Source organism: Clinocottus analis, unplaced genomic scaffold (assembly GCF_023055335.1).
Source record: "Clinocottus analis isolate CAN_PGR_092001 unplaced genomic scaffold, fCliAna1.0.p SCAF_32, whole genome shotgun sequence".
NCBI lineage: Eukaryota > Metazoa > Chordata > Actinopteri > Perciformes > Cottidae > Clinocottus > Clinocottus analis.
The window spans coordinates 1099309-1122121 of record NW_027176065.1 but is presented as its reverse complement, the minus strand read 5'-3'; the positions used below and the strand labels follow the sequence as shown (position 1 = coordinate 1122121).

General features: G+C 43.2%; 5 protein-coding genes across 6 annotated transcripts; all 5 read right to left on the bottom strand.

Moving 5' to 3' along the window:
* Positions 1 to 1859: 1859 nt before the first annotated feature.
* LOC137798881 (olfactory receptor class A-like protein 1) lies at positions 1860 to 4108 on the bottom strand. Its single transcript, XM_068595902.1, has one exon. The coding sequence runs from the start codon at positions 3025 to 3027 to the stop codon at positions 2086 to 2088; it is 942 nt and encodes a 313-aa protein (XP_068452003.1). The 5' UTR covers positions 3028 to 4108; the 3' UTR covers positions 1860 to 2085.
* A 2602-nt stretch (positions 4109 to 6710) lies between these two features.
* LOC137798890 (olfactory receptor class A-like protein 1) lies at positions 6711 to 7752 on the bottom strand. The gene has a single exon (XM_068595910.1). It carries the CDS (start codon positions 7728 to 7730, stop codon positions 6711 to 6713), a length of 1020 nt encoding a protein of 339 aa, XP_068452011.1. The 5' UTR covers positions 7731 to 7752.
* Positions 7753 to 9855: 2103 nt separating this feature from the next.
* LOC137798903 (olfactory receptor class A-like protein 1) lies at positions 9856 to 11186 on the bottom strand. 2 transcript variants are annotated; one of them, XM_068595926.1, is made up of 2 exons: positions 11106 to 11186; positions 9856 to 10984 (listed from the first exon to the last, which is right to left on the bottom strand). In XM_068595926.1, the coding sequence occupies exon 2, from the start codon at positions 10968 to 10970 to the stop codon at positions 10029 to 10031; it is 942 nt and encodes a 313-aa protein (XP_068452027.1). In that variant the 5' UTR covers positions 10971 to 10984; positions 11106 to 11186; the 3' UTR covers positions 9856 to 10028. The 2 variants fall into 2 exon arrangements, with proteins under 2 accessions (XP_068452027.1, XP_068452028.1); XM_068595927.1 differs by lacking the exon at positions 11106 to 11186 and having other exon boundaries at positions 9856 to 10006; positions 10104 to 10984.
* Positions 11187 to 15122: 3936 nt separating this feature from the next.
* On the bottom strand, positions 15123 to 17412 carry LOC137798904 (olfactory receptor class A-like protein 1). Its single transcript, XM_068595928.1, has one exon. The coding sequence runs from the start codon at positions 16085 to 16087 to the stop codon at positions 15146 to 15148; it is 942 nt and encodes a 313-aa protein (XP_068452029.1). The 5' UTR covers positions 16088 to 17412; the 3' UTR covers positions 15123 to 15145.
* Positions 17413 to 20948: 3536 nt separating this feature from the next.
* LOC137798885 (olfactory receptor class A-like protein 1) lies at positions 20949 to 22038 on the bottom strand. Its single transcript, XM_068595907.1, has one exon. The coding sequence runs from the start codon at positions 21961 to 21963 to the stop codon at positions 21022 to 21024; it is 942 nt and encodes a 313-aa protein (XP_068452008.1). The 5' UTR covers positions 21964 to 22038; the 3' UTR covers positions 20949 to 21021.
* Between the last annotated feature and the right edge of the window lie 775 nt (positions 22039 to 22813).

Genomic DNA, 22813 nt, shown 5'->3' with positions numbered 1-22813 from the left:
GGGAAGCCAATAATTGCACCAAGTAGCTATGAGTAGCTGGCTGGGTGTCTTTGGCCACTTTGTGGCCACAACGTTCTCACCACGTCTTGATGGTTGTGCTCCTGATGAACCCTCGTTAGAACCTTGTTCTTTAAGACAGCTGACAGCATCAGTTGGAAGGTTGCCGCTTCACCATCAGGGTGTAAAATCTGGTGACAAAGGACCCCGTTCTGCTCAACCAGGAGGTTGCATTGTCGGAGCAGCACCAATGCAGGCTGAAATAAATGTTTCCGCTCCTCATGGTTAGGATGCTGCTTCTGTCTCTAGAACAACAAGACTTCCTGCTTAACCAGGTAAGCCTGCCGGAGAGAACACTAGCATTGCTTTGATGTTGGAAATGATAAAGATTAGGGGTGCAAATAGCAATTATTTTAAATATTGATTATTCTAACAACGAATGGTCCAATTTAAAGATTTTCACACCATTTAAGCTGGGCTTAACAAAAAGGTACCATGTACATGAAACTGTAACACAGAGACTCCTTCTCACCGCAGTTAAACCACATTCGCCTGAAACAGTTTCAAAAGCATTACAAGAATGTCTGTAATTCAAGCTAACTGCTTATCATTCAACAAAAAATCATCAGTTTAAAAGTGCCCCGCACGGGGCATGAGCTTCAAGGATTTAGCAGGTCTGTGTTCAAGTATTAATATGAACCCCAAATGAGTTCTAACACTTGTGTTGTTTTCTAAAAAAAAACTTCAGATTTCTTTTTTTTTGGTGGAAAGATTTTTAAATTTTCTTTTTTACAACATTTGGAACATTACTATAAAACACTCAGCATGATCTAAAAAAGACTTTTCGACAATGCCTTTTTTGAGCCGCTCGAAGTGTTTTTAACTCCACGGTGAAAGGCCTAAACAACAACCTACAGAGTTGAAACACCACTCTTTGGAAAGTTAATGACCTAAAGAACCGGAATCTGCAAGAAAATCACAATAAAACAAAGCCTTGGCCTGTTACCAAGGATTTAAGTCGAAAAACTGTGTTGTTCGGTTTAAAAATGGAAAAGTTAGAAGCTTTATGCCCTAACATGCTCTGATTGGTTGAAGCCTGTATTTAAAATCTGCATATTTCCCGCCTTAAGACGTGTGACGCGTTTGAAAAAAGGAAAAAAAAACAGGTAATCGCAACCCCAGTTTGCAGTCTAAAGAAGTCGAAGCAGTTAGAAAACGAAACAGCCCGGCTTCACCTGGACTTTTCAGTTACTAATACACATTCACTAAGCTTCTATCATACCTTGTTAGATTCGTACAGACTCGCAGAATATCATAGATTTGTTTATTATTGAAATCCGACTTTCTGAAGTGTAGTAATGAACAGAAAGTACAGGTTTTATGTAAGTACAGAAAATTAACGGTATTTTTTCTCTCTTCTGTTCGGATAGATCTCTTCCCACAAATCTTTACTGTATTTTAGTAATTTAAATAAAGTTAATCAACGTTGTGGTTCTGGAGATCCTGTAGGAAACGTCATTTGACCTTTTTTTTATATATATATATATATAATTTCCTTGTCTGATAATGGGTGCAGCAGGTTTTGAAGGGTGGGGTGGGGGGGGGGGGGTGGGGGGGGGTGGGGGGGGGGGGGGGGGGGACATGGGGCTCAAACGGTTAAGATCACAATTGACCTTGTAAGCAAGCAAATCATCACAGCTGAGAAGCTATAATTAGTGGGTGTGTAGCATATTTACTTGAAATGACTTAAACAATGAATGAATACTCAAAGCTTATACAGATAATTTACTTATTAACAAATGTAATGGTTTTAGCACTAATGCTGCTGGCATTCAAGATGACCACAAAACACATAGCAGGTATAGTATATTTGTGATTTTGATGGAAATATGAATATTATATATATATATTTATATTATGAAGTAAATATATATTTATATAAGAGAAAACACTGTAACACTATTGCAAGACACTACTGTTTGTACTACTTTCTAAAAGGGTCTGCTGTCTCAGTAAATATCAGCCATCTGTGCAGCAGTGTTGAAAATGATGAGGTCTGGGAGTCCAACTTTAAACAGAGAAAGAGCGTCATTTGTCACTTGACTCCTGATTGTCCATTGACGGTTGGTCTTGCACAGCTGCACACGCGATCTTTGCCTTGACCTTCTTGTTGGAGGAAATGATGAAGTATGGGCTGAGAAAGGCGTAGCAGGAAGAGAAAAACACCCGCATGTCAGCCACCACTGGTGACACTTTCGGCACCGTCAGCATGTAGATCCAGATCGCGTTATCGATCCCGAAGAAGACCACGTACAGAACCACCAGGGTGATCACTGTTTTGGCCGCTCTGGTCTCTGCCCCGCCGCCGTGAGAGCGACGCATCCCTCTCACCAGAAGGCTGTGGCGGTGGAGGAGCAGCAGGATGTAACCGCTTGAGCCCACCATCAGGGCGACAAAGGCAAAATCCCTCACAGTGACCTTCACTCCGTTAATCACGTAGGACAAGTTGTCCCTGAAGTCCACATGGCAAAAGCCCAGGTTGAGGGTGAAGGCGGGGAGGGTGCCATTACGTGGAGCCATAGAGAAGAGAGGGGCCGCGATGCAGAATACTATGTTGAGGAGCCACAGTCCAACAAATATGGGGAGCACCAGGGAGGGAAGCGCAGTCTTCAACCTGGACAAACGAGGTCCGGCGGGAGCGATGGTCACCGCCTGAAACACACTGAGTATGCAGGTGAGGCAAACCGACAAAGCCCGGCTGATGCGGTAGGCATAGATCACCACCTTACAGCCGGGGTCATTCAGCAGGTCCGTCAGCCCGAACACAGTCATGGTCTGGGGGATGCAGCGGGTCAGGAGCAGAATCAGGTTGACAAAGGTCAGGTGGCACAAGATCATGTCCACGGGAAGAAGCTTGGGCTCAGTGTAGATAATGTTGGCGTACGCCAGCAGCACCACCGCGTTCCCCAAGATGCCCATGCCTGTTTGCAAGAGGAAGGAGACCCCTTTGATGGTCACACACAGATCCATGACCCTAAAGCCTGCTGCTGAAAAGCAGACAGAGAATCAAATCTGTTACAGCCACAATGTACCTAAACTTAAGAAAGAAGCCTAATAAAACCAGCCAGAACATAATCAAGCAATCTCTCGGATGAAAACCATGCTCACCTGAAGTTAAGATGAAAAGTAAAGCCTGTTGTACAATAAATGTTAAATGGCCAGTGTAATTGCAATTTATAGTCTCCAATGCCCCTTGAGATCGCTGGCTCACTTTGCAGCGTTCAGCCCACAGTTTGGCAAATTAAAGCAACAGGAGCACTGAGCCAGGATCAACAAATACCCTTTTGCTGGTTTTGTATGACTGCGTACAAACAAATTAAAGTGGAAAAAGAAGCAGGTGGGACATATGTGATTGCAGATGGTAATTACTGCAAAGGGAATACAATTGCACCTGGAGATTAAGTTTTGCCCACAGTATTCAGGACTCAGAGGAAGCTCAGGTTCATTATACGGAATTATGCGGAGACGTGGTTCCAGTACAAAAACAATTTTTATTTTAACCACAGAGTTTCACGGATAATGTTAAACAAAAACTACTAATAAGAGTCTTTATTCATAAAAGAGGTGAAGGGCTGTGACTTACCAGTGGCCAGGTGGACCAGTGCAAATGGCGAGGGTAGCAGCCCACGGGTGGTTGGTGTCTTGGTAGGTGTTGCTTGAGGACATTACTGCTGCTGCAGCATCAAGAAATCACCATCGGATGAGGACTCGTCCTCTGAGTGTGACATGTCCATGGAACACCAGCCACTGGTGGAGACGCAACCTGGAGAGTCTGCTCCAACCAGTGCTTTTAGCCGGTTACGATTGGACTTTCTTGGTTTTACTCTGTTCGTCCACAGGCGCAATGGTGTACACGTGGCCACCATCCTTCGGTGCCTTTAGGACTCTATGCGCCACAGGACACCACAAATCCTGGATTTTGTGACGTCCTCTCAACAATACCAGCTGACCTTTCTTCAAAGGTGCACTTCGAACATGCTGTTTTTTCTTTTAGCGCTCTGCCACCAACATCAACCTCTGCCGAGCATCGACAAAGGCTACCTGCAGCCGAGTCTGGTGCTACTGGATCCACTCATGGACATTTTGTCCAACTGATCTTGCACTCAGCTCAGAAGAAAATCAACTAGTGGCCTGGGTTCTTTACCAAACATGAGGAAACATAGAGATTCACCAGTTTCCGGATGGGGAGTGGTGTTGTAGCATAGTAGTACCTGCGACAGGCAAGAATTCCAATCCCTTATTCGCGAGAATGGTAGAGTGCGCAGCAAGTTGCGGAGGGTTCTATTGAACCGATCGCATTGCCCATTACCGGCCGGGTGGTAGGCCCTAGTGCGAGAATTTTTAATGCCGTAAAGGCCACACAGCTGCTGGATCAAGAACCTTTCAAAGTTGCGGCCCTGGTCTCAATGTTTACGTTAAGGAACACCAAACTTGTAAAACCACTCTTTGACGAAAACCTGTGCGACTGAAGAGGCATGTTGATCACGGGTGGGAATAGCCATTGTGTATTTCCTGAAAATGTCTGTCATCACCACAACATTTTCTAGACCATTCTGGGCAGGTTCCAACAAAGTCTAGTCAATGGCTTTACTCTCATTAGGCCGGGAAGCCAATAATTGCCCCAAGTAGCTATGAGTAGCTGGCTGGGTGTCTTTGGCCACTTTGTGGCCACAACGTTCTCGCCACGTCTTGATGGTTGTGCTCCTGATGAACCCTCGTTAGAACCTTGTTCTTTAAGACAGCTGACAGCATCAGTTGGAAGGTTGCCGCTTCACCATCAGGGTGTAAAATCTGGTGACAAAGGACCCCGTTCTGCTCAACCAGGAGGTTGCATTGTCGGAGCAGCACCAATGCAGGCTGAGATAAATGTTTCCGCTCCTCATGGTTAGGATGCTGCTTCTGTCTCTAGAACAACAAGACTTCCTGCTTAACCAGGTAAGCCTGCTGGAGAGAACACTAGCATTGCTTTGATGTTGGAAATGATAAAGATTAGGGGTGCAAATAGCAATTATTTTAAATATTGATTATTCTAACAACGAATGGTCCAATTTAAAGATTTTCACACCATTTAAGCTGGGCTTAACAAAAACGTACCATGTACATGAAACTGTAACACAGAGACTCCTTCTCACCGCAGTTAAACCACATTTGCCTGAAACAGTTTCAAAAGCATTACAAGAATGTCTGTGATTCAAGCTAACTGCTTATCATTCAACAAAAAATCATCAGTTTAAAAGTGCCCCGCACGGGGCATGAGTTTCAAGGATTTAGCAGGTCTGTGTTAAAGTAGTAATATGAACTCCAAATGAGTTCTAATAATTGTGTTGTTTTCTAAAAAAAAACCTTCAGATTTTTTTTTTTGGTGGAAAGATTTTTAAATTTTCTTTTTTACAACATTTGGAACATTACTATAAAACACCTTGCCTGATCTAAAAAGACTTTTCGACAATGCCTTTTTTGAGCCGCTCGGAGTGTTTTTAACTCCACGGTGAAAGGCCTAAACAACAACCTACAAAGTTGAAACACCCCTCTTTGGAAAGTTAATGACCTAAAGAACCGGAATCTGCAAGAAAATCACAATAAAACAAAGCCTTGGCCTGTTACCAAGGATTTAAGTCGAAAAACTGTGTTGTTCGGTTTAAAAATGGAAAAGTTAGAAGCTTTATGCCTAAACATGCTCTGATTGGTTGAAGCCTGTATTTAAAATCTGCATATTTCCCGCCTTAAAACGTGTGAGGCGTTTGAAAAAAGGAAAAAAAAAACAGGTAATCGCAACCCCAGTTTGCAGTCTAAAGAAGTCGAAGCAGTTAGAAAACGAAACAGCCCGGCTTCACCTGGACTTTTCAGTTACTAATACACATTCACTAAGCTTCTATCATACCTTGTTAGATTCGTACAGACTCGCAGAATATCAGAGATTTGTTTATTATTGAAATCCGACTTTCTGAAGTGTAGTAATGAACAGAAAGTACAGGTTTTATGTAAGTACAGAAAATTAACGGTATTTTTTTTCTCTTCTGTTCAGATAGATCTCTTCCCACAAATCTTTACTGTATTTTAGTAATTTAAATAAAGTTAATCAACGTTGTGGTTTTGGAGATCCTGTAGGAAACGTCATTTGACCTTTTTTTTTTTTAATATATATAATTTCCTTGTCTGATAATGGGTGCAGCAGGTTTTGGGGGGTGGGGTGGAGGTAGGAGGGGGACATGGGGCTCAAAAGGTTAAGATCACAATTGACCTTGTAAGCAAGCAAATCATCACAGCTGAGAAGCTATAATTAGTGGGTGTGTAGCATATTTACTTGAAATGACTAAAACAATTAATGAATACTCAAAGCTTATGCAGATAATTTACTTATTAACAAATGTAATGGTTTTAGCACTAATGCTGCTGGCATTCAAGATGACCACAAAACACATAGCAGGTATAGTATATTTGTGATTTTGATGGAAATATGAATATTATATATATTTATATTATAAAGTAAATATATATATTTATATAAGAGAAAATACTGTAACACTATTGCAAGACACTACTGTTGTACTACTTTTGAAAAGGGTCTGCTGTCTCAGTAAATATCAGCCATCTGTGCAGCAGTGTTGAAAATGATGAGGTCTGGGAGTCCAACTCCAAACAGAGAAAGAGCGTCATTTGTCATTTGACTCCTGATTGTCCACTGACGGTTGGTCTTGCACAGCTGCACACGCGATCTTTGCCTTGACCTTCTTGTTGGAGGAAATGATGAAGTAGGGGCTGAGAAAGGCGTAGCAGGAAGAGAAAAACACCCGCATGTCAGCCACCACTGGTGACACCTTCGTCACCGTCAGCATGTAGATCCAGATCGCGTTATCGATCCCGAAGAAGACCACGTACAGAACCACCAGGGTGATCACTGTTTTAGCCGCTCTGGTCTCCGCCCCGCCGCCGTGAGAGCGACGCATCCCTCTCACCAGAAGGCTGTGGCGGTGGAGGAGCAGCAGGATGTAACCGCTTGAGCCCACCATCAGGGCGACAAAGGCAAAATCCCTTATAGTGAGCGCTACTCCGTTAATCACGTAGGACAAGTTGTCCCTGAAGTCCACATGGCAAAAGCCCAGGTTGAGGGTGAAGGCGGGGACGGTGCCATTACGTGGAGCTGTAGAGAAGAGAGGGGCCGCGATGCAGATGGCCATGTTGAGGAGCCACAGTCCAACAAAGGTGGTGAGCACCAGGGAGGGAAGCGCAGTCTTCAACCTGGACAAACGAGGTCCAGCGGGGGCGATGGTCACCGCCTGAAACACACTGAGTATGCAGGTGAGGCAAACCGACAAAGCCCGGCTGATGCGGTAGGCGTAGATCACCACCTTACAGCCGGAGTCATTCAGCAAGTCCGTCAGTCCGAACACAGTCATGGTCTGTGGGATGCAGCGTGTCAGGAGCAGAATCAGGTTGACAAAGGTCAGGTGGCACAAGATCATGTCCACGGGAAGAAGCTTGGGCTCAGTGTAGATAATGTTGGCGTACGCCAGCAGCACCACAGCATTCCCCAAGATGCCCATGCCTGTTTGCAAGAGGAAGGAGACCCCTTTGATGGTCACACACAGATCCATGACCCAAAGCCTGCTGCTGAAAAGCAGACAGAGAATCAAATCTGTTACATCCACCATGTACATAAACTTAAGAAACATAATATAACCGGCCAGAACATAATCAAGCAATCTCTCGAAAGAAAACCATGCTCACCTGAAGTTATGATGAAAAGTAAAGCCTGCTGTGCATTAAATGTTTGATGGCCAGTGTGATTGCAATTTATAGTCTCCAATGCCCCTTGAGATCGCTGGTCAACTGTGTAGCGTTCAGCCCACAGTTTGGCAAATTAAAGCAACAGGAGCACTGATCCAGGATCAACAAATACCCTTTTGCTGGTTTTGTATGACTGCGTACAAACAATTTAAAGTGGAAAAAGAAGCAGGTGGGACATATGTGATTGCAGATGGTAATTACTGCAAAGGGAATACAATTGCACCTGGAGATTAAGTTTTGCCCACAGTATTCAGGACTCAGAGGACACTCAGGTTCATTATACGGAATTAGGCGGAGACGTGGTTCCAGTACAAAAACAATTTTTATTTTAACCACAGAGGTTCACGGATAATGTTAAACAAAAACTACTAATAAGAGTCTTTATTCATAAAAGGGGTGAAGGGCTGTGACTTACCAGTGGCCAGGTGGACCAGTGCAAATGGCGAGGGTAGCAGCCCACGGGTGGTTGGTGCCTTGGTAGGTGTTGCTTGAGGACATTACTGCTGCTGCAGCATCAACAAATCACCATCTGATGAGGACTCGTCCTCTTAGCGTGACATGTCCATGGAACACCGGCCACTGTTGGAGACGCAACCTGGAGAGTCTGCTCCAACCAGTGCTTTTAGCCGGTTACGATTGGACTTGCTTGGTTTTACTATGTTCGTCCACAGGCGCAATGGTGTACACGTGGCCACCATCCTTCGGCGCCTTCAGGACTGTATGCGCCACAGGACACCACAAGTCCTGTAGGCGGTGGTGCGAGACTTTTCAATGCCGTAAAGGCCACACAGCTGCTGGATCAGGGAACTTTCAAAGTTGCGGCCTTGGTTTGAATGTATACAGGCAGGAGAACCAAACTTGTAACACCACTCTGCGACCAAAACCTGTGCAGGCACGTTGATCACGGGTGTGAATAGCCATTGTGTAATTACTGAAAACGTCTGTCATCACCAAACATTTACTAATCCATCCAGGATAGGTTCTAACAAAGAATAGTCAAGGGCTTCACTCTCATTCGGCCGGGGAGCTAATAAATGCCTCAAGTAGCTATAGCTGGCTGGGTGTCTCTGGCCACTTTTTAGCCTTAACATTCTCACTATGTCTTGATGGTTGTGCTCCTGATGAACCCTCATTAGAACTTTGTTCTTTAAGACAGCACAAGTTGGAAGTAGGACTGTGCAGTATGGCTTCCGCTCATGTCAAGGTATTATTTATTGTTCGGTTTCATGGTACATAACTGGTATTTTATTTGACGTCTGCAACAGCAGCGCAATGTGGTCAACTGGTCACATCTGGTGCACATCACATCGTTGATATTAAACAACTTGATGTTGAAAGCGCAGCGGGATATTTATGTGTCAGGGTTCTAACTCAAGTCATGGTTCAAACTTTAGTTGTGTATTTAACTTTATAACAACAATTGATAACCCACAACTAACGCTCTTTAACAGAGTTGAACACCACAACAGCACTCTGTGACACAAACCGTTAGTAATACTAATAGTTGTACATTTATAAAATTACAAAGTCAAATTGCATGCTAGTTATAGCTCGCACAAGAACAACAGGAAGAGTACCAATCAGTTAAAGATCACAATTGACGTAGTAAGGAAGCAAATCATCACAACTGAGAAGGTATAATGAGGAGCTGTTTAGCATATTTGCTACAAATTACTTCAACAATGAATGAATACTCAAAGCTTATGCAGAAAATGTACTTATTGACACATTTAATTGTTTCAGCACTACAGCAATGATGGTGTTTTTTTTGTTGCTGATGGCATTCAAAATTACCACAAAACACATAGCAGGTACATTATATTTGTGATTTTGATGGAAACATACATATGTATATACATATATGTATATATATATATATATATATATACACATATATGTGTATATATATATACACATATGTGTATATATACACATATACATATACACATACACATATGTGTATACATATATGTATGTGTGTGTATATATGTGTGTGTGTATAAATCCATAAGAGAAAACACTGTAACACTATTGCAAGACACTACTGTTGTACTACTTTCGAAAAGGGTCTGCTGTCTCAGTAAATATCAGCCATCTGTACAGCAGTGTTGAAAATGATGAGGTCTGTGAGTCGAACTCTGCTGTCTTGTTAGTCAACGGCCTGTCAAAACAGAGAAAGAGCGTCATTTGTCACTTGACTCCTGATTGTCCATTGACGGTTGGTCTTGCACAGCTGCACACGCGATCTTTGCCTTGACCTTCTTGTTGGAGGAAATGATGAAGTATGGGCTGAGAAAGGCGTAGCAGGAGGAGAAGAACACCTTCATGTCAACAACCACTGGTGACACCTTCGCCACCGTCAGCATGTATATCCAGATCGTGTTATCAATCCCGAAGAAGACCACGTACAGAACCACCAGGGTGATCACTGTTTTGGCCGCTCTGGTCTCCGCCCCGCCGCCGTGAGAGCGACGCATCCCTCTCACCAGAAGGCTGTGGCGGTGGAGGAGCAGCAGGATGTAACCGCTTGAGCCCACCATCAGGGCGACAAAGGCAAAATCCCTCACAGAGAACACCACTCCGTTAATCGCGTAGGACAAGTTGTCCCTGAAGTCCACATGGCAAAAGCCCAGATTGAGGGTGAAGGCAGGGACGGTGCCATTACGTGGAGCCATAGAGAAGAGAGGGGCCGCGATGCAGATGGCCATGTTGAGGAGCCACAGTCCAACAAATATGGGGAGCACTAGGGAGGGAAGCGCAGACTTCAACCTGGACAAACGAGGTCCGGCGGGGGCAATGGTCACCGCCTGAAACACACTGAGCATGCAGGTGAGGCAGATCGACAAAGCCCGGCTGATGCGGTAGGCGTAGATCACCACCTTACAGCCGGGGTCATTCAGCAGGACCGTCAGCCCAAACACAGTCATGGTCTGGGGGATGCAGCGGACCAGTAGTAGAATCAGGTTGACGAAGGCCAAGTGGCACAAGATCATGTCCACGGGAAGAAGCTTGGGCTCAGTGTAGATAATGTTGGCGTACGCCAGCAGCACCACCGCGTTCCCCAAGATGCCCATGCCTGTTTGCAAGAGGAAGGAGACCCCTTTGATGGTCACACACAGATCCATGACCCTAAAGCCTGCTGCTGAAAAGCAGACAGAGAATCAAATCTGTTACATCCACCATGTACATAAACTTAAAGAAACCTAATATAACCGGCCAGAACATAATCAAGCAATCTCTCAGATAAAAACCATGCTCACCTGAAGTTAAGATGAAAAGTAAAGCCTGTTGTACATTAAATGTTTAATTGCCAGTGTAATTGCAATTTATAGTCTCCAATGCCCCTTGAGATCGCTGGTCAACTGTGCAGCGTTCAGCCCACAGTTTGGCAAATTAAAGCAACAGGAGCACTGATCCAGGATCAACAAATACCCTTTTGCTGGTTTTGTATGACTGCGTACAAACAAATTAAAGTGGAAAAAGAAGCAGGTGGGACATATGTGATTGCAGATGGTAATTACTGCAAAGGGAATACAATTGCACCTGGAGATTAAGTTTTGCCAACAGTATTCAGGACTCAGAGGACACTCAGGTTCATTATACGGAATTAGGCGGAGACGCGGTTCCAGTACAAAAACAATCTTTATTTTAACCACAGAGGTTCACGGATAATGTTAAACAAAAACTACTAATAAGAGTCTTTATTCATAAAAGGGGTGAAGGGCTGTGACTTACCAGTGGCCAGGTGGACCAGTGCAAATGGCGAGGGTAGCACCCCACGGGTGGTTGGTGTCTTGGTAGGTGTTGCTTGAGGACATTACTGCTGCTGCAGCATTAACAAATCACCATCTGATGAGGACTCGTCCTCTGAGCGTGACATGTCCATGGAACACCGGCCACTGGTGGAGACCTGGAGAGTCTGCTCCAACCAGTGCTTTTAGCCGGTTACGATTGGACTTGCTTGGTTTTACTATGTTCGTCCACAGGCGCAATGGTGTACACATGGCCACTATCCTTCGGCGCCTTCAGGACTCTATGCGCCACAGGACACCACAAATCCTGTAGGCGGTGGTGGGTTACTTTTCAATGCCATAAAAGGCCACATCGCTGCTGGATCAGGGAACTTTACAAGTTGCGGCCCTGGTCTGAATGTATACGGGCAGGAAAACCAAACTTGTAACACCACTCTGTGACCAAAACCGATGTGACTGAAGAGGCACGTTGATCATGGGTGTGAATAGCCATTGTGAAAATGTCTATCATCACCAGAACATTTTCTAATCCATTCTCGACAGGTTCGAACACAGTATAGTCAATGGCTTCACTCTCATTCGGCCGGGAAGCCAATAAATGCCCCAATTAGCTTTGAGTAGCTGGCTGGGTGTCTTTGGCCACTTTGTGGCCACAACATTCTCACCACGTCTTGATGGTTGTGCTCCTGATGAACCCCCTTTAGAACCTTGTTCTTTAAGACAGCTGACAGCATCAGTTGGAAGTAGGGCTGTGCAGCCATATCACAGTATTTTATAATATTCTGACGGTCTCGCGGTATATCACAGTATTTTTAATGCCATTATAAGTCGTAAATAAAGCAAGTCTGAAAATATATATTTCTCAGGCTGCTTTTGTAAGCGCAGCGGGATACTTATGTGTCAGGGCTCTAACTCCAGTCATGGTTCAAACTTTAGTTGTGTATTTAACTTAATAACAACAATTGATAACCCACAACTAGCGCTCTTTAACAGGGTTGAACACCACACCACAACACTTTGTGACACAAACCCTTAGTAACACTAATAGAATAGTTGTAGCTACATTTTTAAAATTACAAAGTCGAATTGCATGCTGGTTATAGCTCGCACACAAACAACAGGAAGAGTACATATTACTGCATTGGTATTGAGTAAACGTCCTATGGCTTAAAAGTTAAATTAAAATCTTAAGTTATACATCTTTTCCCTCCGTCAAACCGACGTAACGGTAGCCTACTGTGAATAAATAAACTAATAAAGATCGCTCGTTAGATCCTCATAACCTTTACGGAGAACTCGGAGCCAGCGAATCATTTAAAGAATCCTGCCGTGTTCAGGTCTCTTTCAGCCGGCAGCAGAGGGCGGTGACGTGCCGCTGCCCGGCTCTTCGGTCCCGCGAGCAGGACTTCAAACCGTCGGTAACTCTTCAAGTCGGCTGATTCTTGACAAAGTGACCACAGATGTGAAACTTAAAATAACTAACTTCTCGCCACAAAACCTCTTAAAATTACATGTTGTGACTCAACAAAAGTAGTATTCAGAGACTGCCAACTTTCAGTTTTGATTTCTTCTCCGCCATTGTTCCCCGTTTAATGGTAACAAAATGCATTCTGGGACACACAAACAGCTGTTTGCCGCCCGACAAATTTGCATTTACCATCATGCAACTTAGCTGTGTAATTTTGCACTATGAGTAAACTTAAGAAGCCTTTTTACCGTACACTGGTAAAACAAAAACTATACCTTACCTGTGCGAAAACCCGTTAACCGGTTCAGACGGTATACCGCACAGCCCTTTTTGGGAAGTTGTCGTACAACATCAGGGTTGAAAATGTAGTGACAAAAGACACCGATCTGCTCAACCAGGCAGTTGGATTGTCGGAGCAACATCTGTGAGGGCTGAGATAAATGTTTCTGCTCCTCATGGTTAAGATGTTGCTTCTGCCTCCAGAACAACGAGAATTCCTGGATAACTGGGCCAGCCTGCTGGAGAGAACACTAGCATTGACCGGAGCAGTGGGTGGCACAGAAGTAGAAGGAATAGTACTAAGGCCAGGGAGGGTGGAAGCCTGTTCCTGGCGTAGGCTGTCGTTATCTAATGTCAACGGTGCAATTAGGTCCTGCAACTCTTGCAGATCTTCTGCCATTACTACAAATGGTCAATGCAGGAGGACTCTCCTTAGTGGAATTAGCACGTAAGTAAAGAAGAGGACAAAATCCTGTTAGCTGAATACTTTACCAGAACCTGCCACGGACTCACAAGACGCTCAAAAAACCAGCTGCTGTTTGGCTTTTACCAAGAAAATGAATAAAATGCACAATTAAACACAATACACCAAATAACATTTACTTTCACAAAACAAAGAAAAGAAAGGAACACACGTCTCTGCTTTCAAACAGTAGATCCTGCCGACAACTCCAAATGTGGCGAGAGGTAGACGCTATATAGTATAAAGTTGGATATTAACCAATCATCAGAGCATGATGTTAACATACACAAAGAAATGTATTCTCAGTTTATACGTACGTACATACATACGTACATACATACATACATACATACATACATACATACATACATACATACATACATACATACATACATACATACATAGATGTGTGTATTGCCATATGCAGACTTTATTAACAGCCAATTAAAGGGGCTCAAGCTGAAGTTGACATGTGACAATAAAGTTGAATAACCGAGTTCCACTGAAACTAAAGTGATGCCCCACGTCGTCTTATTCCTCCAACATTATATACGAGTTTACACTGGGTATACACCCCGCGGTCGCTGAAAATTCACATCTGCTAACACACAACAACGCCACCTTAGGAATTGCACCTAGAGATTAAGCTTTGCCCACAGTATTCAGGACTCAGAGAACACTCAGGTTCATTATACATAATTAGGCGGAATATTGAAAATTAGGATTAGGATTAGGGCTGCAAATAGCACACATTTGAATTATTGATTATTCTAACAATGAATTGTCCGATTTAAGATTTTTTACAACATCTGGCTTTACAAAATCGACCATGTACATGAATCTGTACCACATAGACTCCTTCTCACCGCAATTGAACCACATTCCCCTGAAACGGTTTCAAAAGCATTACCACGATGTCTGTAATTCTAGCTAACTGCTTATCATTCAACCAAAAACCATCAGTTAAAGATCACAATTTAAGTAGTAAGGAAGCAAATCATCACAACTGGGAAGCTATAATGAGGAGCTGTTTAGCATATTTGCTTGAAATTACTTCAACAATGAATGAATAGTCAAAGCTTATGCAGAAAATATACTTATTGACACATTTAATTGTTTCAGCACTACAGTAATGGTGTTTTTTTTGTTGTTGCTGATGGCATTCAAAATTACCACAAAACACATAGCAGGTACAGTATATACCTCTCTCTCTCTCTCTCTCTCTCTAGACACTACTGTTTGTACTACTCTAAACTTCTTCTAAAAGGGTCTGCTGTCTCAGTAAATACAACTCTGCTGTCTTGTTAGTCAAGGGCCTGTCAAAACAGAGAAAGAGCGTCATTTGTCACTCGACTCCTGATTGTCCACTGACGGTTGGTCTTGCACAGCTGCACACGCGATCTTCGCCTTGACCTTCTTGTTGGAGGAAATGATGAAGTAGGGGCTGAGAGAGGCGTAGCAGGAGGTGAAGAACACCTTCATGTCAACAACCACTGGTGACACCTTCGCCACCGTCAGCATGTAGATCCAGATTGTGTTATCAATCCCGAAGAAGACCACGTACAGAACCACCAGGGTGATCACTGTTTTGGCCGCTCTGGTCTCCGCCCCGCCGCCGTGAGAGCGACGCATCCCTCTCACCAGAAGGCTGTGGCGGTGGAGGAGCAGCAGGATGTAACCGCTTGAGCCCACCATCAGGGCGACAAAGGCAAAATCCCTCACAGTGAGCGCCACTCCGTTAATCACAAAGGACAAGTTGTCCCTGAAGTCCACATGGCAGAAGCCCAGGTTGAGGGTGAAGGCGGGGACGGTGCCATTACGTGGAGCCATAGAGAAGAGAGGGGCCGCGATGCAGATGGCCATGTTGAGGAGCCACAGTCCAGCAAATATGGGGAGCACCAGGGAGGGAAGCGCAGTCTTCAACCTGGACAAACGAGGTCCAGAGGGGGCAATGGTCACCGCCTGAAACACACTGAGCATGCAGGTGACGCAGACAGACAAAGCCCGGCTGATGCGGTAGGCGTAGATTACCACCTTACAGCCGGGGTCATTCAGCAGGTCCGTCAGCCCGAACACAGTCATGGTCTGTGGGACGCTGCGGACCAGTAGCAGAATCAGGTTGACGAAGGCCAAGTGGCACAAGATCATGTCCACGGGAAGAAGCTTGGGCTCGGTGTAGATGATGTTAGCGTACACCAGCAGCACCACAGCATTCCCCAAGATGCCCATGCCTGTTTGCAAGAGGAAGGAGACCCCTTTAATGGTCACACACAGATCCATGACCCCAAAGCCTGCTGCTGAAAAGCAGACAGAGAAACAAATCTGTTACATCCACCACGTACCTAAACTTAAGAAAGAAACCTAATATAACCGGCCAGAACATAATCAAGCAATCTCTTGGATGAAAACCATGCTCACCTGAAGTTAAGATGAAAAGTAAAGCCTGCTGTACATTAAATGTTTGATGGCCGGTGTGATTGCAATTTATAGTCTCCACTGCCCCTTGAGATCGCTGGTCAACTGTGCAGCGTTCAGCCCACAGTTTGGCAAATTAAAGCAACAGGAGCACTGATCCAGGATCAACAAATACCCTTTTGTTGGTTTAGTATTACTGTGTACAAACCAAATGAAGTGGAAAAAGAAGCAGGTGTGACCTGATTACCAACAGGTTACCAAATATGACTCCAGATGGTAATTACAGCAAAGGGAATATAATTGCACCTAGAGATTAAGTTTTGCCCACAGTATTCAGCACTCAGAGGACACTCAGGTTCATTATACAAAATTAGGCGGGGATGTGGTTACAGTACAAAAACAATCTTTATTTTAACCACAGAGGTTCACGGATAATGTTAAACAAAAACTACTAATAAAAGTGCCTTTATCCATAAAAGGGGTGAAGGGCTGCGACTTACCAGTGGCCAGGTGGACCAGTGAAGGTGAGGGTCCCGAAAGGAATAGAATTTACCCCAAGCTTTGCTTCTCAAAAAGGAAAATCAAACAAAAGACAAATCAACCAAACCAATTTAGGTTGGCTGATCAGCCAAAATGGTTGACCAATTACACCGTTTTATATAAAATCGAGGTTCGAGTGGACCTTAGTATCTCTTGTCAAACAACATGGTAAAAGGGCTCAGGCGAAAAAGAAGTTCTATTAAAACAGGGCTGATGATGTCAACCAACACGCAGCTGGGGCGCAGTGCTGTTCAGTTCAGCATCAGATCAGGTAGGCCATGCTGTTAGTCCGACACAGCCGTGAACGAAACAGCGATGATCAAACGCCGGTAGGTAGGACAGCCATAGACGAAACAGTCAAATAAGCACAACCCAACAGCAGTCAAACGCCGGTAGGTAAAACAGAGCTATAGTTGAAACAGCAGTGTTCTTCCGATGTGAGCAGGTTATCAGTAACCACTTTGTGGCAACCTTCCGCTCGAACCCATCCAAGGCAATATTCGTCTGCTCCAGAAAGGGGGTAGGAGGCCGTGCAATGCTGCCACCTTCAGCGACACAGATCTGCAGGTGAGTCTCCTGTGTGGGAGGGGAGCCCAAGAGATCGTCTGCGACCGTCGCAAAAGTCCAGCAAACCGGAAGTGGCACACGCGTTTGACTTCAAGGGGGGAACCAACAGAATCCCCATCATATTTGTATAATGCCCGCCCACCGCGATTGGCCAATGAGGGGCTTTTTAATCAAAGGGTTGTGCCGAGGCCCAGCGAATAATAAAAGCTTCTGTCTCCTGGAATTTGCAGGCCTGTTTGCAATTTTCTCCACCGATATGGGAAGATGGTGCACATTTGAATGGTGACCGGCAGTTAACCGTGCGGTCCAACGTGCTGCCACATCATCACATTCATGGTGACTGGATAGTGGGCCAGCCTAGGAGGCAAATGGTTGATCAATCCTCACAATAGTGGGCACCACTATGGGGTCTGGCAAAGTGGAGGCGAGGTCAAATGGCGGGGGTAGCAGCCCGCAAGTGGTTGGTGTCATGGTAGGTGTTGCTTAAGGACATTCCTGCTGCTGCTGCAGCATCAACAAATCACCATCGGATGAGGACTCATCCTCTGAGCACAACATGTCCATGGAACACCGGCCACTGGTGGAGACATGACCTGGAGAGTCTGCTCCAACCAGTGCTTACGATTGGACTTGCTTGTTTTTACTGTGTTCGTCCACAGGTGCAATCGTGTATACTCGGCCACCATCCTTCGGTGCCTTTAGGACTCTATGCGCCACAGGACACCACAAATCCTGGATTTTGTGACGTCCTCTCACACTATCTCTCAACAACACCAGCTGACCTTTCTTCAAAGGTGCACTTCGAACATGCTGGTTTTTCTTTCGGCGCTCTGCCACCAACCTCAGCCTCTCCCGAGCCTCTACAAAAGCTACCTGCAGCCGAGTGTGGTGCTCCTGGATCCACTCATGGACATTTCCTCCAACCCGATCTTGCACTCAGCCCAGCAGAAAATTGACTAGTGGCCTGGGTTCTTGACCAAACATGAGGAAAAATGGAGATTTACCAGTTTCTTGATGGGGAGTGGTGTTGTAGCAGTGTAGTACCTGCGACAGGCAAGAATTCCAATCTCTCTTTCGAGAGGGTTTTGGAGGGTTCAATTGAACCGATCGCAATGCCCATTACCGGCCGGGTGGTAGGCGATAGTGCAAGACTTTTCAATGCCTTAAAGGCCACACAGCTGCTGTATCAGGGAACTTTCAAGGTTGCGGCCCTGGTCTGAATGTATATGGGCAGGAACACCAACCTTCTAAAACCACTCTTTGTATAAAACCTGTGCGACTGAAAAGACACGTTGATCACGGGTGGGAATAGGTCCTGCATGTCTTGCAGATCTTCTGCCACAACTACAAATGGGTCAATGCAGGAGGACTCTCCTGAGGTCAATCAGCACAAAAGAAAAAAAGAGAACAAAATCCATTAGCTGAATACTTTACCAGAACCTGCCACAAACTCACAGGACACTCAAAGAACCAGCTGCTGTTTGGCTTTGACCAAGAAAGTAAATAAATAAAACACAATCAAACACAATGCACCAAATAACATGAACTTTCACAAAACAAAGAAAAGAAAGGAACACAGATCTCTGCTTTCAAACAGTAGATCCCGCCGACAACGCCAAATGTGGCGAGAGGTAGAAGCTATATAGTATAAAGTTGGATATCAACCAATCATCAGAGCATGATGTTAACATACACAAGGAAATTTGTTCTTAGTTATATATATGTGTGTATTGCAATATGCAGGCTTTATTAATCCAGATACTATTTGATAGACTAATAGAACAGCCAATTAAAGGGGCTCAAGCTGAAGTTGACATGTGACAATAAAGTTGAATAACGGAGTTCCACTGAAACTAAAGTGATGCCCCACGTTGTCTTATGCCTCCAATATTATACTTGGGTTTACACTGAGTATACACCCCAAGGTGGCCGTAAATCTGCTAACACACAACAACGCAACCCTACTGCAAAGGGAATACAATTGCACCAAGAGATTAAGTTTTGCCCACAGTATTCAGGACTCAGAGCACACTCAATAAGAATTAGGGCTGCAAATAGCACATATTTGAAATATTGATTATTCTAACAATGAATGGTCCAATTAAACATTTTTACAAGATCTGAGCCAGGCTTAACAAAAATATACCATGTACATGAAACTGTACCACATAGACTCCTTCTCACTGCAGTTAAACCACATTCCCCTAAAACGGTTTCAAAAGCATTACCACAATGTCTGTAATTCTAGCCAACTGCTTCTCATTCAACCAAAAATTATCAGTTAAAGATCACAATCGACCGAGTAAGGAAGCAAATAATCACAACTGGGAAGCTATAATGAGGAGCTGTTTAGCATATTTGCCCAAAATTACTTCAACAATGAATCAATACTCAAAGCGTACGCAGATAATTTACTTGACTAATTTAATTGTTTCAGCACTACAGCAATGATGGTGTTTTTTTGTTGCTGATGGCATTCAAAATTACCACAAAACACATAGCAGGTACATTATATTTGTGATTTTGATGGAAACATACATATTTTATATACATATACATATATATACATATATATACATATATATACATATACATATATATACATATATATATACATATACATATATATATACATATATACATATATACATATATATATACATATATACATATATATATACATATATACATGTATATATATACATATATACATGTATATATATACATATATACGTATATATATACATATATACATGTATATATATACATATATACATGTATATATATACATATATACGTATATATATACATATATACATGTATATATATACATATATACATACATATATACATACATATATACATACATATATACATATATACATATATATATACATATATACATATATATACATATATATATACATATATACATATACATATATACATATATATACATATATATATACATATATACATATATATATACACATATATACATATATATACATATATATACATATATACATATATATACATATATATACATATATATATACATATATACATATATACATATATATATATATATATACATATATATATACATATATACATATATACATATATATATATATATATACATATATATATACATACATATATATATATATATACATACATACATATATATATATATATATATATACATATATATATACATACATATATATATATATATACATACATATATATATATATATACATACATATATATATATATATACATACATATATATATATATATACATACATATATATATATATACACATATATATATATATACATACATATATATATATATACACATATATATATATACATATATATACATATACATATATATACATATATACATATATATATACATATATATATATACATATATATATATACATATATATATACATATATATATATATACATATATATATATATATATATATATATATATATATATATATATATATATATATATATATATATATATAAAAAGAGAAAACACTGTAACACTAATGCAACACACTATTGTTTGTACTACTTTCTAAAAGGGTCTGCTCTCAGGAATATCTGTGCAGCAGTGTTGAAAATGATGAGGTCTGCGAGTACAACTCTAAACAGAGAAAGAGCATCATTTGTCACTCAACTCCTGATTGTCCACTGACGGTTGGTCTTGCACAGCTGCACACGCGATCTTTGCCTTGACCTTCTTGTTGGAGGAAATGATGAAGTAGGGGCTGAGAGAGGCGAAGCAGGAGGTGAAGAACACCTTCATGTCAACAACCACTGGTGACACCTTCGCCACCGTCAGCATGTAGATCCAGATCGTGTTATCAATCCCGAAGAAGACCACGTACAGAACCACCAGGGTGATCACTGTTTTGGCCGCCCTGGTCTCCACTCCGCCGCCATGAGAGCGACGCATCCCTCTCACCAGAAGGCTGTGGCGGTGGAGGAGCAGCAGGATGTAACCGCTTGAGCCCACCATCAGGGCGACAAAGCCAAAATCCCTCACAGAGAACACCACTCCGTTAATCACGTAGGACAAGTTGTCCCTGAAGTCCACATGGCAAAAGCCCAGATTGAGGGTAAAGGCGGGGACGGTGCCATTACGTGGAGCTGTAGAGAAGAGAGGGGTCGCGATGCAGATGGCCATGTTGAGGAGCCACATTCCAACAGATATTGGGCACAACAGGGAGGGGAGGGCAGTCTTCAACCTGGACAAACGAGGTCCGGCGGGGGCGATGGTCACCGCCTGAAACACACTGAGCATGCAGGTGAGGCAGATCGACAAAGCCCGGCTGATGCGGTAGGCGTAGATCACCACCTTACAGCCGGAGTCATTCAGCAAGTCCGTCAGTCCGAACACAGTCATGGTCTGGGGGATGCTGCGGACCAGTAGCAGAATCAGATTGACGAAGGCCAGGTGGCACAAGATCATGTCCACGGGAAGAAGCTTGGGCTCGGTGTAGATGATGTGGGCGTACGCCAGCAGCACCACCACGTTCCCGAAGATGCCCATGCCTGTTTGCAAGAGGAAGGAGACCCCTTTGATGGTCACACACAGATCCATGACCCCAAAGCCTGCTGCTGAAAAGCAGACACAGAATCAAATCTGTGACATCCACCACGTACCTAAACTTAAGAAAGAAACCTAATATAACTGGCCAGAACATAATCAAGCAATCTCTTGAAAGAAAACCATGCTCACCTGAAGTTAAGATGAAAAGTAAAGCCTGTTGTACATTAAATGTTTAATTGCCAGTGTAATTGCAATTTATAGTCTCCAATGCCCCTTGAGATCGCTGGCCAACTGTGCAGCGTTCAGCCCACAGTTTGGCAAATTAAAGCAACAGGAGCACTGAGCCAGGATCAACAAATACCCTTTTGCTGGTTTTGTATGACTGCGTACAAACAATTTAAAGTGGAAAAAGAAGCAGGTGGGACATATGTGATTGCAGATGGTAATTACTGCAAAGGGAATACAATTGCACCTGGAGATTAAGTTTTGCCCACAGTATTCAGGACTCAGAGGACACTCAGGTTCATTATACAGAATTAGGCGTAGATGTGGTTCTAGTACAAAAACAATCTTTATTTTAACCACAGAGGTCCAAGGATAATGTTAAACAAAAACTACTAATAAGAGTCTTTATTCATAAAAGGGGTGAAGGGCTGTGACTTACCAGTGGCCAGGTGGACCAGTGCAAATGGCGAGGGTAGCAGCCCACGGGTGGTTGGTGTCTTGGTAGGTGTTGCTTGAGGACATTACTGCTGCTGCAGCATCAACAAATCACCATCGGATGAAGACTCGTCCTCTGAGCGTGACATGTCCATGGAACACCGGCCACTGTTGGAGACCTGGAGAGTCTTATCCAACCAGTGCTTTTAGCCGGTTACGATTGGACTTTCTTGGTTTTACT

Excerpts from the sequence above, each read along its gene's own strand:
- LOC137798881 (XM_068595902.1), bottom strand. The coding sequence starts at position 3,027 with ATGGATCTGTGTGTGACCATCAAAGGGGTCTCCTTCCTCTTGCAAACA.
- LOC137798890 (XM_068595910.1), bottom strand. The coding sequence starts at position 7,730 with ATGTTTCTTAAGTTTATGTACATGGTGGATGTAACAGATTTGATTCTC.
- LOC137798903 (XM_068595926.1), bottom strand. The coding sequence starts at position 10,970 with ATGGATCTGTGTGTGACCATCAAAGGGGTCTCCTTCCTCTTGCAAACA.
- LOC137798904 (XM_068595928.1), bottom strand. The coding sequence starts at position 16,087 with ATGGATCTGTGTGTGACCATTAAAGGGGTCTCCTTCCTCTTGCAAACA.
- LOC137798885 (XM_068595907.1), bottom strand. The coding sequence starts at position 21,963 with ATGGATCTGTGTGTGACCATCAAAGGGGTCTCCTTCCTCTTGCAAACA.